General features: G+C 50.2%; 5 protein-coding genes across 5 annotated transcripts; 2 read left to right on the top strand and 3 right to left on the bottom strand.

Moving 5' to 3' along the window:
- Positions 1–290: 290 nt before the first annotated feature.
- On the top strand, positions 291–4571 carry N7509_011066 (uncharacterized protein; the record flags this gene model as incomplete). Its single annotated transcript, XM_056635703.1, has 6 exons — positions 291–707; positions 780–955; positions 1011–1353; positions 1941–2715; positions 2769–2793; positions 2855–4571. The coding sequence occupies 6 exons, from the start codon at positions 291–293 to the stop codon at positions 4569–4571; spliced, it is 3453 nt and encodes a 1150-aa protein (XP_056486323.1).
- A 545-nt stretch (positions 4572–5116) lies between these two features.
- Positions 5117–6683, top strand: N7509_011065 (uncharacterized protein; the record flags this gene model as incomplete). Its single annotated transcript, XM_056635702.1, has 3 exons — positions 5117–5888; positions 5959–6422; positions 6483–6683. 3 exons carry the CDS (start codon positions 5117–5119, stop codon positions 6681–6683), a joined length of 1437 nt encoding a protein of 478 aa, XP_056486322.1.
- A 343-nt stretch (positions 6684–7026) lies between these two features.
- N7509_011064 (uncharacterized protein) lies at positions 7027–8142 on the bottom strand (the record flags this gene model as incomplete). Its single annotated transcript, XM_056635701.1, has 1 exon — positions 7027–8142. One exon carries the CDS (start codon positions 8140–8142, stop codon positions 7027–7029), a length of 1116 nt encoding a protein of 371 aa, XP_056486321.1.
- A 2579-nt stretch (positions 8143–10721) lies between these two features.
- Positions 10722–12299, bottom strand: N7509_011063 (putative JmjC domain protein; the record flags this gene model as incomplete). Its single annotated transcript, XM_056635700.1, has 1 exon — positions 10722–12299. One exon carries the CDS (start codon positions 12297–12299, stop codon positions 10722–10724), a length of 1578 nt encoding a protein of 525 aa, XP_056486320.1.
- A 388-nt stretch (positions 12300–12687) lies between these two features.
- On the bottom strand, positions 12688–14394 carry N7509_011062 (GTP-binding protein Obg; the record flags this gene model as incomplete). The annotated part of the gene is made up of 1 exon (XM_056635699.1): positions 12688–14394. One exon carries the CDS (start codon positions 14392–14394, stop codon positions 12688–12690), a length of 1707 nt encoding a protein of 568 aa, XP_056486319.1.
- Positions 14395–17756: the final 3362 nt, after the last annotated feature.

Here is a 17756-nt window from a genome sequence, read left to right as displayed (position 1 = left end):
TATTTGCCTTGTTTAATCTTATACAGCTCCCTTAAGTAAATCCATGAATATGGCTTCACTCGGCACTGAGTTTATTCCTCAACAGCTCGGGTCTCACCTGGCCGTTCTCCGGAAGATGGGAAGCCGAGCCGGAGTGTCCTACCCGGGGTTGTGCTTTGTAATACATTGTATATCTCTTCATCTGGATAACTAATCTATAGCCTCGCTAATTTCTAAGCATAAATATCATTGGAATCAAAAAGTGAATATCTGTTTTTCATACTAGCAGAAAGCACTACCATTTCCCTAGGATGTCTCGGCCAAGCACCATTTTCGGAGGAGCGTTGATTGGGACCAGCTTCACTACGGCGGCTCAGGTTCAAGAGCTTCTAGACCAACTACAATCAATTGGAATCAACCGTATTGATACCGCAGCCAGATATTCACCTACCAGTCCAGGTTCTTCCGAGCGGTTGCTAGGTGAAGTCCGTGCTCAAGAACAAGGCTTCACGATAGATACAAAGACCAGTACTGATGGCTCTCTAAAAACCGATGGATCCGGATCCCTAACTGCTGCGAATATTACGAAATCAATCAATGATAGTTTTTCTCGACTGCACGTTGTCAATGTTCATATTCTCTATTTCCATCGCCCGGACCCCGAGACTCCAATCGCAGAGCAAGCCAGCGAGATTCATAGGCAGTATTTGGAGGGTCGCTTTGAGAAGGTCGGTCATTTGTATTTCATCTCATCGGTTCACGTTCTAGTTCAAATTCTAATAATCAATGACTTGACTTAGTTTGGTCTCTCAAATTTCCCACCTGGGCTTGTGACGGAGTTTATTGCCGTCTGTGAAGACAAAAACTATGTCAAGCCAAGCGTGTACCAGGGTCTGTATAATCTTCTGAGCCGCGAGAGCGAGAAGACATTATTCCCATTGCTGCGAAAGCATGGAATTGCTTTCAATGCCTACAGGTAGACGGGCCTTGTTCTATCTTTCGATTGAGGAGCAGAGCTAATCGATATCTAGTCCTCTTGCGGGGGGTTTCTTGACAGGTCGGGCAACTCGTGGTGATACTGTTGGTACACGATATGCACCGGGTAACCAAACCACCTCTGCTTTGAACGTTAAATACGACACGTTAGATATGCATAGGGCGGTGGCCGGTCTGCTGGATACCATTGATCCGCTCGAGATTAGTGGCGCAGAAGCATGTCTAAGGTGGCTCTACTACCATTCAATCTTGGACGAAAAGGACGGAGTGATCCTAGGAGCAAGTAAGATTTCACAGATCGTACAGAATCTGAGCGATATTTCCAAGGGGCCTTTGCCAGAGATTGTTGTGCAGAAGATCGACTCGTTGTTCGCGCAGGTCCACTAGTCCATGGTGGTCGAAGAATTTAGGTCAAATGAATTGAAATCAAAGTATCTATATTGATTACAGTCAGTGGCAATATTAAGATTCAAGTAGAAGAAACTTGAATGAGAAATGAGAGAAATAAGCTTGCTACTATATACGATATAGCCTGACCATGAATAGGCAGCATTATATACTATACCAGCTTGAACACAGTTCACTGCTCTAATCACAAAACTTGGTCCGATAAAACAATTCCCTCTCCAAGGAGGTTTACAGAATGTGTCCCCACAGGTAAATAGGATCCACATTGACCAAATAATCACAATAATAATTAGAAGTATGAAGCAGGGGGAAAAGTAGTGCGGGTGGCTCGGCGACGGCGACGGAGAATGGAATCTCGGGCACGTGCCCCGGGCCCCGTCAACGCGTCGCGCGCGCTCTCCGCAGACTGTCAGAGTCAAGACTCAAAAGTCATAGTCCAAGTTTAAGGATCGGACTTGCAACAGCGACTTGCCCGTTTGCAAGCCACTATCTAGTCCTCTCTTGGGCTCCTCTGCTATTTTTATTATTCATGCTCATGTGTCTCTAATCTCCCTTAGCTGGCCATGTATCTTCCACGGCAGCTCATCTCCCACCTATACCTACAACTCCTCCGATCCCACCACCCACTCTCCCCACCAGTCCTGATTCTCGTGGCTCTCGAACCCGATGCCCTCTGTGCTTGTCGAATCCTTACGGCTCTCTTGAAACGCGACTACATCCCTCATAAGATCCAACCCGTTGCAGGATATGGTGACCTCGCGCGCGCCGGGGAGGAGTTGGTCCGCCCCATGCAAACCACCAATGGCGGGAGCGGAGGTGTGGTAGTATGTCTGGGTGTCGGCGGGCTAGTTGATCTGGCCGAAATCCTAGGCATGAGCCAACCAGAAGAGGAAGAAATCGAGGAGGATATGGGAGGTGTCGAGATTTGGGTATTCGACGCGCGCCGGCCCTGGAACCTGGCCAATGTCTTTGGTGGTCAAGCCGGTATGGGCCAGGCTATGGCGGAAATTGATGTTAACGCACGAAGGCGCGGGCGTGGTGTCGACCAAGGCCGCATCACACCCGCCTACACGTCCAAAAGTGGCGGTATCATCGTGTTTGACGATGGCGATATTCAAGAGGAACTTGGCAGCGAACGGGACGCATACTATGCGCTTCTTGAGATGCCCGAGGTGGACGACGACGATGAGAGTGATGGTGATGATGACGAAGAAGAAGAAGAGAGTATGCCGACAGGCTCTAAAAAGCGCAAGTCGTGGTCGGGTCGGGAAGACGATGACGATTCAGACGAGGAGGATGGCCCCCCCACGCCAACGAAAACGAAGCAATTCAGTATGGCGTATAGTATTTCTCGATTGTAAGGCAAATGCTGATTTACCTCATAGGGCTCCTCGATTGTCTCATCTCCAAGTCGGCGGAGAAAGAGGGATCTAAATTCCTCAAATTCCTCACGCTCCGGAACCCCAACTAGCGATTCGCCTTCGCCAGAAGAACCGAAGCAGTTATCGGCCCGATCTCTAAAACGACGCCTGCTTCGTATGAAACGAAAACACGATGCGACATTGCAGTCTTATTATTCCTCTGGAACTTCATACTCGGAGCCCATTTCGTCGCTAGTTTACTCGCTAGCATCTGAACTTGGTCGTGAGGATAATGACCTCCTCTGGCTTGGTATTGTTGGAATTTCAAGTCTAGAACTAAGCGGTCGAACTATGACTGGTGTTGGTATTTCCAATTCGTCCGAGGAAGGAGGCTCTGCTGGCTGGGGCGGGCAACGTGGAGAGCACCTTCGCCAAATTTTCCGAGATGAAGTTCATCGTTTGAACCCTCCCGATCCACTTGAGCGTGATCGAGACATTAGAGGGGAGATCAATGGCGTTATTCCCACAACTGCCAGGTCACCGACCGATACATCTATTCGACTCTCTCCAGAGCCCCGCTTCCTACTCGTTCGTCACTGGTCACTGTACGAGAGTATGCTGCACAGCCCATACCTGGCCCCCCGGCTTCACGTCTGGACGGAAAACGGCAGGAAGCGTCTTCACAAACTCCTGGCCAAGATGGGTATAAGCCTCACCCAATGCCATCAATTTTATACACACATGGATATGGAACTGAAGCGGGTACTACGTGGGCGACTCCTCAAGTACGCTCCTATGTACGGTTTGGACGGACTGGTTCCTGCAGAGCCTACTGGGCATGCTAGCTCTCGTGAAGGGTGGGGCTTCGTTCGTTGCTGGGGCTGGAAGGCTTGTTTATCCGCCACAGACGTCGGTGTTATTATCGGTGCCATGCTGGAGGTTGGACCACATGAGACCTCCGCATCTTGGGATGCTAAACGTCTTCCACGGGCCCGAGGCACCAACGATGATGTCGAGAACGGAGGCGGCACTGGCGAATCAGACTTGGCCAGCCTTCTTCCTCGATTCTGGAATGCATACGATGCTCTTTCACTCACATCCGAATCCCCTACCTTGCTCATGGAGGCATTGCCATTAGCTCAACACCTTCACCGTGCTATTCTTCGCACTGGTACATCACTATTGTCCAAGCACCAAATCCGCCATCTTCGAGCTTTCCGCATAGCTGTTGTCAAAGACGGCCCTGACGTCAAGCTTTTCACCAACCCGGGGGCCTTGACAAAGCTCGCATTGTGGATCGCCGAGGCCATCCGTGTCCAAGAGCGAGAGAAGGGCGATTCCATCAAGATTGGCCGGAAACGCGCGGCGGGTACACCTCTCGTCCTTGCAGGCCTAGATGAGGACCGTGACCTTTATGTGGTTGTGGGAACTGGTGGCGGTGGAGGTGTTATTGACTATGCTGCCATGTCTAAGCGCCGAGAGGAGCGCAGTAAAAAGAAGGAAGCTAGGGATAAGAAGCAACGGGAGCGATCATCTCGCCGGGCACAGCGCGCAGCAGAGCGTGCTGAACGAGAAGACGATGATGAAGCCGAAGACGAAGAATCCGACGAGTCCGAATCAGAGTCCGAATCAGAGTCCGAGGACGAGGACCCAGGTACAAAGAAGCACCTTTTGCGGAACAGGTTTGGCATTGCCTTCCAAGAGGTGGTCCAAGAGACCAACGCTCGCGTCCGTATCGACAGCTTCGACCACTGTGTTGTTGAAGTCCAAAAGGACGACCTGGGTGGCTTCCTGGAAGCGTTGAGCTTCCGCAGTGTGGTGGGCTAAACCCATTACTCTAATCGAGTTACTCATTCACGCAGTCTACGACCCGCTTGCACACTGATTTACGCGTTTTGAAGGCATGGGAATTTAGGAGGAGACTTGGGATGGGATGGCGAGAAGAATGGATTCTGGTGGAGGACTGCATGACGAATGATTGATGCATTATTTCCTGCTGCGAGCATTCATCACTTCCACGCGATCATCTTGCATCTTGCATCTGAGGTCTCTGCAGGCTAGGCGTTTGGTGGAGTTTGAGCTTTCCTGTCATTTATATTTACCAATAGCCATCTGAACGAATTTATTACCCTACACTGGCATGCCACCACGTTCTCAGTTTTCGGATGTGATCCGAAATGCTGGCATCTATCTACTCGTATATGATAATTGACTCGGTGCTTCGTCCCGATCTCGGATTTCTCTCCGACCCGCCTCCCCGCACCCCGCAGTTTCAGGACCGATTTCCCGATTTCTAAAGAACTCATAAAAGCAAACACCACCGTCTCGAGTCACAGGATTCAATTCCAGGTCAATGATCTAATAGCCATAAGATGTCGCAATTTCCGACTCTCCCCCGCGAAAGCACCCTCGCGTCTCTCCCTGCCGAATACCCAACGGACGCACAAAACCGGATCTCGCAGATCCTCGACACAGCTTCTATAAACCGTCTTGTTGTTTTAGACGACGATCCAACGGGCACTCAGACCTGCCATGACATCAATGTCCTCACGGTCTGGGACATTGCAACATTGACTGCCGAATTCCGCACCGATTCCCGAGGCTTCTTCATCTTAACCAATTCACGCGCCCTCCTTCCAACAGAAGCAGAGACCCTCATTCGAAACATATGCGAGAATGTATCGTCGGCCGCAAAGGCCACGGGCAATAAAGTTGACATCGTGCTGCGAGGCGACAGTACATTGCGCGGACACTTCCCACTAGAACCGGACGTTGCGCAGTCGGTATTCGGAGCTGCCGATGCATTGGTCCTAGCTCCGTTCTTTTTCCAGGGCGGCCGTTATACAATCGACGATGTGCATTATGTTGCTGAGGGTGATAACCTCGTTCCTGCGGGTGCGACGCAATTCGCAAAGGATGCGACGTTCGGATACAAGTCCTCTAATCTGCGGGACTATGTGCTTGAGAAAGCACCTGGTCGGTACTCGGTCGATCAATTGTACTCTGTCACCATTGATGAGCTTCGAAAAGGTGGACCTGAAGTCGTCTGTAAGAAGTTGCTTGCTGCACCGGCTGGTGGCGTAGTGATTGTTAATGCGGCGGCGGAGTCAGATATGCACGTTTTTGTTGCTGGGCTACTTCTGGGTACGTATAACTCTTCTTTCTCATTTCCCGATAAGCGTGCGACCAGTCTAATGCTGATTGAAATAAAAAGCCGAGTCACAGGGCAAGCATTTCCTCTACCGTACAGGTGCAGCATTCGTCTCGACTCGACTCGGCATCCGATCGAAAGCTCCGATCTCCGCCATTGAACTCGGTCTTCCCTCTCCCAGACAGACAGGCGGACTTATTGTGGCTGGGTCCTATGTCCCTAAAACAACGGCACAGTTAAAGGTTCTGACCGACCGTCGAGGCGCGACGGGTCAGCTTGCAATTATTGAGATCAAGGTGGAGGAGCTTATCGCTTCGCCTGAGACCGCTTCGAAGACCATCGCACAGAACGTTAAAGAGACAGAGGAATACCTGAAGGCTGGCAAAGACACACTGGTCATGACAAGTCGAAAGCTCATCACGGGCGACGACGAGATATCCTCCTTGAAGATTGGGTCTGCAGTTGCGGAAGCTTTGGTCAGCGTTTTGCAAAGGATAGAGGTTCGGCCGCGGTACATCATTGCCAAGGTACTGTCACTCTTTTGATTCACTTGGGCCTAGATTCTGTTTTGCTAACTTTACTCATAGGGAGGAATCACTTCATCAGACGCCGCTACCAAGGGCTTGAATGCTAAACGCGCACTTATTGTTGGCCAGGCAGCTCCTGGTGTGCCCCTTTGGCGATGTGATGAAGAGACATCTCGTCATCGCGGCGTGCCTTTCGTCGTCTTCCCTGGTAATGTTGGCGGAGAGACGACATTGTGCGAGCTCGTTGAGGGGTGGAGTTAATAAACTAAAAAGATTCAACATTGCTACCGCATAAGACGTTCATACAAGTGGTAAGATATCATTAGACCATGTACAAGCTGAATGGCGTTGAAAAGAAAAAAAAAAGGGGAAAAAGGAAATATCTTGCTTCTGAGCAGAATTTGTATTCAGGCCAGTTTGGTAGTACTAGTAGTATGAGATAGAATGGAAAGATAAACATGAAGATGTTAAGGGTAGTCGAAGAAAAAAGAGTATGTACCAACTGGAAATACACCAAACCAACCCCCGCATGTAAACCTAATCTAGTAGGCGGGATATCAAGAAAAGAAGCATATCAAGGAGAAAGTAACGTGTCGGCAAGAGCTTAAGAGCTGTAGTCAAGGGTGACAGCCAGACGGACGGCACCAGAAACCAGGTTTCCACCAATGCCATCCTCCGAGGCCAAGGCGCTAGTGTAGGCGTTGACAACGGAAGCCAGTTCAGAGGTAATAGTAGAGCAAGTCGAATCATTGTAGACACTGCAGATCTTCATTCCCTGGACGGTAAGATCGGCGTTCTGGGCCTGGATGGCGGAGACATCGAAGCCGGACCAGCCAGAGTTCGTAGTAGAGCCGAAATCGAATTCACCCCAGGTAGCAGCGTAACCGCCGTAGCTATCGGTGGGGATAGACGATCCCTTAGCAGCAGCCCAGCCACCTTGCGAGTCGGTGTCGAAGGCGTAGTACTTGGTTTCACCGGCGGCAATGGAGAACTCGTGGCAGGCGTTGCCGTACCAGCCGTCCATCTTACCATCCTTGCCAATCTTGTTCCAGATCACAACGTACCAGTCATCCGTGTTGGAGCCGGAGAACTCCACGACGTACTTGTAGTTGCTGGCCTCGCTGGCCTCGACGGAGATAATGTTGCTGCCATAGGGGCTGCCCACGTTGCCGGTGTAGCTAACGCCGGAGCCGCTAGAATTTGTGCTCGCGCCGAAACCAGACGTCGAGAACTCGCCGCTGGAGGGGACGGTGCTCCAATCGGCGCTGGCGCCAGATGAGGTGGTAGAGGCCTCGCTGGTGCTAGTGGAGGACGAGGAGGTGGATGTTGAAGTAGGGACTTCAGTGGTAGTAGGAACCTCAGTAGTAGTAGGAACTTCAGTAGTGGTAGGAACTTCAGTAGTGGTAGGGACCACAACCACTGGGGTAGTAGAAGAAGTAGGCACCGCGGCCTGGGTGGGCAATGCGAGAGAAGTAGAAATCTCAATAGAGGTCGTAGTAGCAATGGGAGTCGAGGTGGACGAGGACGATGGGATGACCGACGAGGAAGACTCCTCGCACGGGCAGTAAGTGACCGTGTTATGGGCTGTGACGGTGACGGTCGAGTCTACTTCCTCCGCCTGGCGACGCATATGGCCTTCATGGCGGATACGGTGACCATGACGGGCGACAGCACCACAGGTCAGAGCCGCCAGCAGCACAAAAGAAGAGGTGAAACGCATTTTGGGCAGGTAAAATGAATGAGTCGGTCAATACCTAAGCCAGCACACCTGAAACGCTGGAGAAAAAGTCGTCTCGCGGAGACAAAATGGACCAAAAGAGTGACTGGTATAAAGGAACGACTGGGAAGTATGAAAATCTAGAAATGAAGAGAGAGCAATCTACGAAATAAAGGACATCGGGGAGGGGAAGGGAGGATATGGGGCCAGCCCTTGCAATTTAATTTTGGTGTGCAAGCCATCTGGATAATTGCGCCGGTGCTATACGTACGCCTGGCGCTAAGACGAGGATGCGACTCGTTCGACTAGGCCCTAATGGCCGGGAGTTGACGTGTGCTGCTGGAGTCGGTGGATATTGGCTTCCAGGGCAACCCTCTCATTGGTGGTGGGGGCGATATTAGTTCCCTTTAGGCTCCACTGGTTTGTCGGAATTCTGTTGGAAGTTATTACTTCTAGCCCAGTTGTCCGTGAAGTGCGTGAGGGCGCTATTCCGGAGAACCATACTCGTATTAGTGACGGGTTAGGGCATGAGATACAAACGGGCCCCTTCTGAATGCCAGCACATAGTACATAGTAGTAGTGAATACTGTACTAGATTGACTTTGTAGGTGGTAACAGATGTCGACTGACTGTTTCAGATTCCGTATAATAAGCTCGCGCTAAGGTAGGAATTAACGCCCGCCGAACTCCCGAGGCCAAGAGAAATTTTCATCATCTCCAGAGGGCTGGCCCGGGGCTGATCGCTGATCCGTGGTATCTGGCCGCGTGCCTGACGGATCTACTCCACATATCCAGACTCGGGAGATTATCAAATTTATGGTTCCATGTACTATATAATCTTAACTACGGATTAGAGTGTACATGTACAAGCTGGTGAAATTGCCTTACGAAAAAGGGACGGCGTTTCTGTTTGTGTGTGATGGGGGTTGACCCCAAATTCGGGGCCGGGCGCGTACGACGAGTGGCTTGAGTTAGGGCACGGCAACAAAAAGCGGCACTAGTATGTAGTTACGAGTATAACGCTAACCACCCCCCACCGTTCAGCTTATTGCATTAGGCACTACTACTCTCGTATGTCAAACCATATCATGTACAACTCGGTACAGAATCTTTACCTGGCTGGCTTTGCTTGTCGGATCACTGCCGACATGCGGGCGCTAGTTAACACTCGGACTCACTTGTCGATCACAACAATCACTCTCTACGAGTATACTCCGTACTCGTAGTTCACGGAGTAGTACTGAGTATCAGGCAACAACTCACTCGAGATCTAGACCACTCAGACTGAGAGAGAACCCCTCCACTGTTCACTCAATTGCAATTCGCCAAGGCATAAACCACGCGTCTCATAAGATCGTCTCCTATCCTCCCCCGTTAAAGTATCCAGAAGTCGCCGTTTCAATGCCAAGGCATGACTACTACTAGAGACCACTCACGTACCTCCTGAATAAACAACCCGATGATTCTAGGGGTGGGAGCATCAAAGCCCCTATATAACTCCCGAGTACCGCCCCCGCCTTGCATCGCCAAACTCTTTCAGGCGCTAAGTGGAGATTAGCGTCGGCCATCGTGAGAGGATGTCCCTATGCAGTATGGAGTACGGAGTTCTCCATCCAGGAAACTACGATCTGGGGCTATTGAATTTTTTATTGTAAATGTCGTCGTCTGGTGACTCTCGCGGGGCTAAGCAGATAATACACAGAGCCAAGCCATTCTTATATCTGATCGATACTCATTTTACTTCATCGCCGCCCAATGTATAGAAAAAGGGCTGTGTCCTTACACAGTCTCGGCACGAGACGAGTTAGTGGATCAGACAACGAGTGGTTGTCGAATCATCTACTTTTGAATGTGGAGGGCAACTCATTGATGGCTGTGCGTGAAGAGAAAACCAAACAGGCGTCTCCTCCCCCATGAGAATATTTGACAATAGCAATCAATCATAAGGCCTTGGTCGAATATTGTGTCGGCTTGATGAAATTCGAGGCTGAGCAGTGAAGGTAGTACTGCTTTGGCTCGTGTTCATAGGTGGCGTCGGTCTCGCCATGCTCCCCCACCTTAGAGCGACCTTAAATGCTATGCATAATTCGGATTTTATGTTCAACTCAAAGGATACTATTTTGTGATGTTCCGGCACTCCCCCAGTACTATTTCTAGCGCCCATGTTCTAGTTATAGCCTCGTGGATATTAGCTTGGGTAATCACTTAAGAAATTTCCTTCCAAGGTTCTCTGCTGCGCCCCTTTCAAACGTTCGGTGTGATATAAAGACCACAACCTTGATGTTTCATTATAGGAAAGGGAAAGGGCATCATATGAGAGATTTGTAGAATAGAAATATCATTTGTGAGAGATATTTCTAGAAAAGAACATCAATTAAGAAGCGACTAAAACTTGAAGTGGAATACAGCCTGAGTCAGGTCACATCAGGACCTGGGAGCAGAGACCTTCTCCAGAGCTGTAGCCTTCGAGCCCAAAACCTACGAGTAGTATTAGAGAATATCAAGCTTTGCACGACATGTAATAGTATGCAGCATATATGGTATGATCTGAAATAGATTTATTGTATTCATTTCAAGGCTACCTACCACCAAAAGCTAACGCTTACTCCGGCGCGTAATCCACGCACGTAGTGCCACCACCCAACAGGAATGTAAAGGCATTCACCTTCCTGTAAAACTGTCTCGACATACTCAGCATCCATAAAACCAGGCCACTGTTCTTCCCACTGAGCTGCCTCGGCAAGGGATAGTTCGATAGCAGCGACGTCTACCTGGGAGGTATTTGACATATCGATGTACTTGCCCTTTGAATCACCTGAATCGTCTGCAGAAGTGCCATGTTTGACTTTATCATCAGAAGGAACCCACTCCTTACCTCGAGGGTGGATCTGTGAAGCTGGTGTATGTGGCGAGTACAATCGTACGTACTTGGCTCCGGCAACTTGCACGAGAATGTTATGGTACGGATCATGATGCAGAGGTGAAATGGTCCACGAGGGTCCTATCCAGGTGTTGATCATCGGGTCCTGCGGGAACTCCATGAGTGACCCTGCATCTGACGAGCCATCGGAAGTGTAATCAGGAGCAGTCGCATTCCCATCCGCCGACTCGGGATGGGCATTCAAAGCAGCCCGCGCAGCTTCACGGTCATGACGCTTACTCTCATAGACCGGGGTCCCTGGTTCCGCATCTGGAGGGTTAATGTAACAATAATCCGGGACGCCGATATCATTTCTCAGAGCTGGAATCTGTGCCAATAGGTCATGTTGTGCCATGTACCCGGTCTCCGCCTCGTCATTGTCCCCAGTCGAGCAGATGCCCAACTCGCCTTGCCATAGAAATCGATCCGCAAATTCTCGAAATTCCATGATCTTTTGACCCCAATCGTCGTCCGTGTATGATCTGCCTACTTCGACGGGGACGAGCCTGCGCCCGCCGAATGTCCGCTTCCACCAGTACTCGCGCGAGGTCCACGGTCGTGTCGACAGAGCTGGCCAATGGTTCAATGTGTCTGTTATGACGAGAGGGGTGCGAATATTTTGGATATGGTGCTCGATCGAGTCGAATGATGGCGCCGATACGCGTGGGACGGAATGTTCGAGGCGGGGTATCGGGAGCGAATGCGAAGGGAAGAGGGAGGACGAAGTCTTTCTTCGTTTCGTGGGCTGGCTGTCGCCTTGGTCAGAGGTGTGGGACTCTTCCTCGCCTTCTGTATCTGCTTGAAGCCTCGACAACAATTCCTCGATGAGCTTCTCGCGCAATGGCGCGCCAGTCATGATCAGTGCCTTGTCAAGGACGTGGACGACTTCCGAGAGCCATGGGGCATCCGGGTCAATTTGAAGGGGTGTCGTAACACTTTCGATCTCTTTGGCAAGTTTCTCGAGGTCCGACTTGCCGGGCTCAACCTGTCGACTTAGCTTGCATTCTCGGATGATGACGAGACACGCTTTCGCGACAGACGCGTCGGTGTACAGCCGTCGCCAACAGACATGTACATCTTTGAAGGGAAACACGCGTAGCTTCGAGTCTGCCAACGCTAGTGATTTATCAGGGTCTTCAAATATGCCCGTGATATTGTGGTGACAATCGAAGATCGGATCTTCCGAGGTGGGGTGAGCAATGGACGACACCGCTGAACTGATAATAGCGGGGAGAGACATGATTCGCGACTGTAGGAGTAAAGGAGTTCCAACTTGAAGGTTATGAATGGAATTTCGTCATCGTGGGTGCGGTAGGTTGCAAGGTTCAACTTGAAGTTCCTTCTACAATGCTCCCCGAGGCCTTTCGCGGGGTGAGTTGTAGATGGCAAACGGAGATGATGGCAGCCCGCTAGAAATATAAACAACGTCACGGCCGAAATCCATTCCAAGGTTGGCAAGATTATCTGCACAACTCCACACTGGCATACAACGTGCCCAGGCGGAGATAATGCGAGGTAAAAGTACTAGTAGTTATGATATGGTAAAACCAGTATATACCTAGGTATATTATACATAATGTGGATATTTTAATGTACATGATAGTTTACATTTGCCGTATTCGCCCACTTCACTCCAAATATTGCATCACCAACTTTGGAATACGCGACACCCCTTCACCACGCATGGCGCTAACAGGAAGAGCAGTCACCTTCTCCTTCCATCCATCCGCATGGCCAGAAGGATGTTCGACGGTGCCATTCTGAACTTCAGACAGGTACTTTTGTAGAGCCTGGTATTGCTCTCGGGTGTCTTCCAAGTCAGCCTTGGTCGCAACAACAAACCAAGGCTTCGTGTGGATGGGTGGCATGGGAAGGAAGGGCAGTGAGCCAGATGATTGATAGTTGAGTGCCTGTCCAGTCGATTCTTCCTCCGCGATAGGTAACTCGATACTTTGGTCTACCGGTCGGTGAAGCTCCGGAAGCCCTGATCCTGACGGATTCCAATCGATCACCCCCTCAGTATCTTGGGAAACAGGCTCTTTGGACCCGCTATCACGCAGTTTCTCATACGCACCGAGTTCAAGCCAGAGCTTTTGCAGTTCCTGGACAGGGTCTCCGGCACTAAGATCAAGAACGAAGGCTAAGATACCTGCCCGGTCAATATGTCGAAGGAATCCTAGGCCAAGACCACGATCAAGATGAGCGTCTTCCACCAACCCGGGAATATCTGCAATTGTGAAGTGAGTGCGTCGAGATTTCGACTCAACGAGCGGTCGGCCTTTGTGATCATCGACAATCACAGTACCGATATGAGGTGTTAGAGTCGTGAATTCCCAGTTGCCAATCCTCGTGCGGCTGTTGGTCAACGAACGCAACAGCGTACTCTTTCCTGCATTCGGTTTACCGACCAATCCGACATCTGCCAGAAGCTTGAGCTCAAAGTCAAGCTCTAGCATCATGCCTCCTTCGCCACGGGATGCGAATTTTGGTCGACCCATGGTCTGGGTGGCAAAGTGTGGATTTCCCAAACCTCCCGCACCACCCGCAGCCAAAAGCAGAGGTTTGTCCATTGGATGCGACAGGTCGAGGTAAATAGGAGCTTTTGGTTCCATCGCGGCGATATGTTGTCGGCGGGGTTTGAGTCGGGGAAATTTCACGGTCAGGAAATCGGCAGGATTGGCGGCAGGGTGGATTACCCAGCGATCGTGTCGGACCGGTGTAAACTCAATTGCGTCCTCATCTGTCGGTTCCTCCTTTGATTCCTCCCTTGATCGTCGCATCCGAGCCAGCTCTTCTGCAACGGGGTCATGACGCTCCACCTCGCGCACAACAGTGCCGACAGGAACTTGGATGAGAATATCCTCACCACGTTTCCCACCTTGGCTCTTGCCTTGACCACTCCTGCCTCGACTGGCTTTGATAATACCCCTGCGGGCAAGTTTATGTAGGCTCGTCATGCCTTCGACGGCCTGGATGTAGAGACTTCCTCCACTTCCACCATCACCTCCATTCGGCGGGCCTTCTTCGATATATTTCTCGCGCTGGTAGGCGACACAACCATGGCCTCCACTACCAGCATGCATTGTGACATGGCATTTATCTTGGAAGATGAAGCGCGAGTAATCTTCGGGCGATGGATTTAAATGCGACAGATCTGGGGTATCATGGGAAGTGACGTCGCCGGGTGGTGGCTTGTTGGTTTGGGTCGTTTGCCATCTTGGGGAAACAACGGGCGTTTTTATAGTTCTCAAAAGAGGAGCCAAAGGGCATGCTTTTTGTGCGATGAGGAAGGGCCTTTGAGAGAGACGCAGAGAAGCTCGAGGAGGGTATGTCATGGTGCTGGGTGTTCGGAGCTACCTCTGGCTCATTCTGGCACAGTTGAAGAATGCACAGACTGATGCGAGAGTGGCTTGATATGAATAATATGGACTGGAACGAGCGAAGGGTTTCACAAAGAGCGAACGAGATGGCAATGAGCTTGGAGAAGTTGTTCATGGTCGACGTGCCTTGGATTTGGATTTGGATTTCTCTGTTGATAAGGGTCACGTGGTGATACTCTTCAGCTCAGGCTCGAACCTATTCTTGGCCAAGGTTGACCGTTGAACCCTGTGGTATCCCATTTTATGAACCTATTTGGAATCTGTGGCACAAACAACAATCGAGTCGAGTCGATTTGACATTGCAAGGCTGCACCGTTGGGCCTCGCCGCTGTATGTGGTTCCAATGGATCACGGGTGACTGCAGTGAAAAAGCGGGAGGCCTTTCCATACTGAGACTCGGCATGGCAAAGAATGGCGCGTCCACCTAAGAAAGAACTGTGCAAACAACAAGTGAAAATTGAACAAACCGTATGTTCCCGCTTAACCCCTGTCCTCTATTGATTTGCAATACAGCGTGGGATTTGCTGTCCTGAGAACCCTACAACAATCAACCCTGTCCTGGCTGCATGATGCCGCCGTGGCGTTGTATCGACTTGTCGAGGCTCGCGTTGGCCAATGAGTTAGTCTGAACTTGCTGATACTTGGCGATCTTGATCCACCCTCTCTCCACTTCGTATACGCAATCCGCTCAGCTGTGATGTTCTCAATGGTACTCCGTACTGATTTCCAGCTTGCTAGCGCGCCAAGAAGCTCTCGACTGAAGTTGCAAGGCAATGTATTGCTTTTTCCCTTCCGCATTGCCTACTGTTATGGGCTTGTCCAAAGCAGTACAGAGCAAGAGGCAAATAAATGGATGTACTCAGTTTATGAATACATAAATCCTATTCTGCATGAAGTATGAGTACATATTTAGTGCTAAACAGACCAGAATATCACAGTTTGTCAGCCAGGATTTAGTTATGGTGTTGGCTTGTCTGAAGTACTAGTATCTAAAGACAGCCCCTTGGGCTCCGTTCCTTCTATTTATCATGCCACTGCCTGATATTTACTATGTCTTGTCCATTCGATTTTGTAATATTAGCCCAGGTGAGGATCGACTGCGACTCGGAGTCATACATGAAGTACTCCTTAGGCATTGGTCTAACCCAAATTGGAGGGAAGTCTACGCATCAACTCATCTGGTGTGGTGGAGAGTCTAGCTGAACGGGGGTACGAGTACGAGTATACGAGTATTCCATACTCGCCAGAGCTAAAGGGGCTATGTATATGCGGTGGCCAGAGAAATGCCGACTGAGGCACTAATATGCACGATGGATTGATTGGGTCCGCAAGGAGTAGACCCTCTCGCAGGATGAGGCTGAACAGGAGATTTCTGCCTTCGGAATAAAGCGCCTGACACCGCAAGTCGTACTAGTTTTACTTACACTCGTCTTAATAACTAGTCATGAACAACTGTCATGGGGCATGCGTATGGAGCCACTGTCAGTCCTCATCCCAACATGTTGTGCATACTCGAGTGCAAATTCGAATGAATCACAAACGTCGGTGAGTGCTCGGTGAATTTGTATTTGGAATATTTTTCCCGTGACATGACAATGGTGCAACATCTCTATATCATGGATGATCCTAGTCTCTAAGCCGATTGGCTCCTGATCGTGGTTGCTCTCCTGGACCATCACATCAAGAGGAATCTATGGCCAGCCGTCACATCTGTGGCGTGCGCATCATTAGCCGATCACGTAGTAATGTCACAGAAGTACTGCAAGGGGAATGCCGGGGTTCTTTAATCCTATTCCAATAAAATTTCATTAAATACCTTACGTACTTTTGCACTCTAGACTACAGGGTTTGTACTATGTACATATGTACGTACAGTCCAAATCCTTGTCTAGGTAGCACCCGCATCAAGTTAGGGAAGCCGAGAGTACCGAGGGCGCTCAATTTCTCACAGGCCGCCGAACCCGTTCGGTGCATTCGCTTGCTATCTACGGAGTATGTACTGACAAGGCTAAACTTTGCATACCAAGACAAATGCAGGGATATGCCGAGCTGTACAATCTGATTGTTCAACCTGCATGGCCAAATTCCGAAGGCAGGCGGACAACTCAGAAGATACCATATGGAGGCATCACAAGCATACATATATGAATGGTAGTGCACGCAGAGTAGCTAATTGGCTATAGAGAGCTTTTACGAGACTTAATAGTACGATGCAGAAGGACATACATGTTTCAGGCTGGTGAACAGGTTCCCTCGTCGTGGAAAAGATGTCACTCCGAAGTGCGAACCATAAGAAAAGCTCATAGCCAAATGCCGTGCCAGGTACCCCGGCAAGCCCGCTAACCAGATCGACACCAGCTCACAAAGGTCCCAATCCATGATATCATTGCCTGTCGATACATCTCTCAAGGCCTGTACGTATATGGAATAGCCCACGTGAAGGACAGAGATACAGTACATAGTTTCCCCTGGATCTCGGAATAAACAATCGTACGACAATCACTGCTGCAGGGGGGAAAAGTCTCCCAACTTTCTCTAGACCAGTCATCAAGGCCGATCATCAAGTCTATCCCACACTTGTAAACGACATACATACATATGTAGAACCATGTCAATCACACCCCGCACCACGGGACGTAGGAAACTAGACGAAAGTTACAAAGTACGATTCAGCTACGAAAAAAGTACGTGTCAACTTCTTGCGACAGAACCTTCTTTCGCAATATGATTCGGGAATTATCCGAGGCAAGGCGCCCCTTTAGGCAGTCGGAGCTCGAAAATGAGTATTTCTTTTTTTTTTCTCTCCGTGTGATAACGCTAACTCATTGCTGTCGCGCCCGGAAGTGCCGGCGCCGTTCAGCCGTTCGGCGGGTATCAGCTCAGAGGGGAAAAAAGGACCAGTGTGGGGGAAACCCAAAAGAAAACCGGGCGATCATCAAACAAAGAAACCAAAAAACCAGATTCTCGAGGATCGCGTATCCAAACACTCCGTACTCCGTACGGAGTAGACTCCATAATTATGGCGATCCACAAGGCGAGGCAAGGCTAAGGATGGGATACATAGGACTCACATGACTGACGGGCGATTCGATAGCGGGAAAATCGTTCAAGGGACAAAACAACGCTCAGCCAGTCAACAGTGGATGGCTTGGTGTTTTGTACCCGTCACCGCGGCACCGGAGCCTGCATTCCGATGGGGCTCGCCACTAGTGGGACAGGGGGGTCCAGGGAAGGGAGAGTTCCTGTTGGTCGGGGGAAAACATCGAGAAAACCGGGTGAAACAACGGATCGTGGGACCTTGTGTACGGATTGTACAG

Source organism: Penicillium cosmopolitanum (genome assembly GCF_028827165.1).
Source record: "Penicillium cosmopolitanum strain IBT 29677 chromosome Unknown utg000009l:1.0-9042332.0:1.0-9050551.0, whole genome shotgun sequence".
Lineage (NCBI taxonomy): Eukaryota > Fungi > Ascomycota > Eurotiomycetes > Eurotiales > Aspergillaceae > Penicillium > Penicillium cosmopolitanum.
The sequence above is the reverse complement of the archived record's forward strand: the minus strand, read 5'-3'. Positions and strand labels throughout refer to the sequence as shown.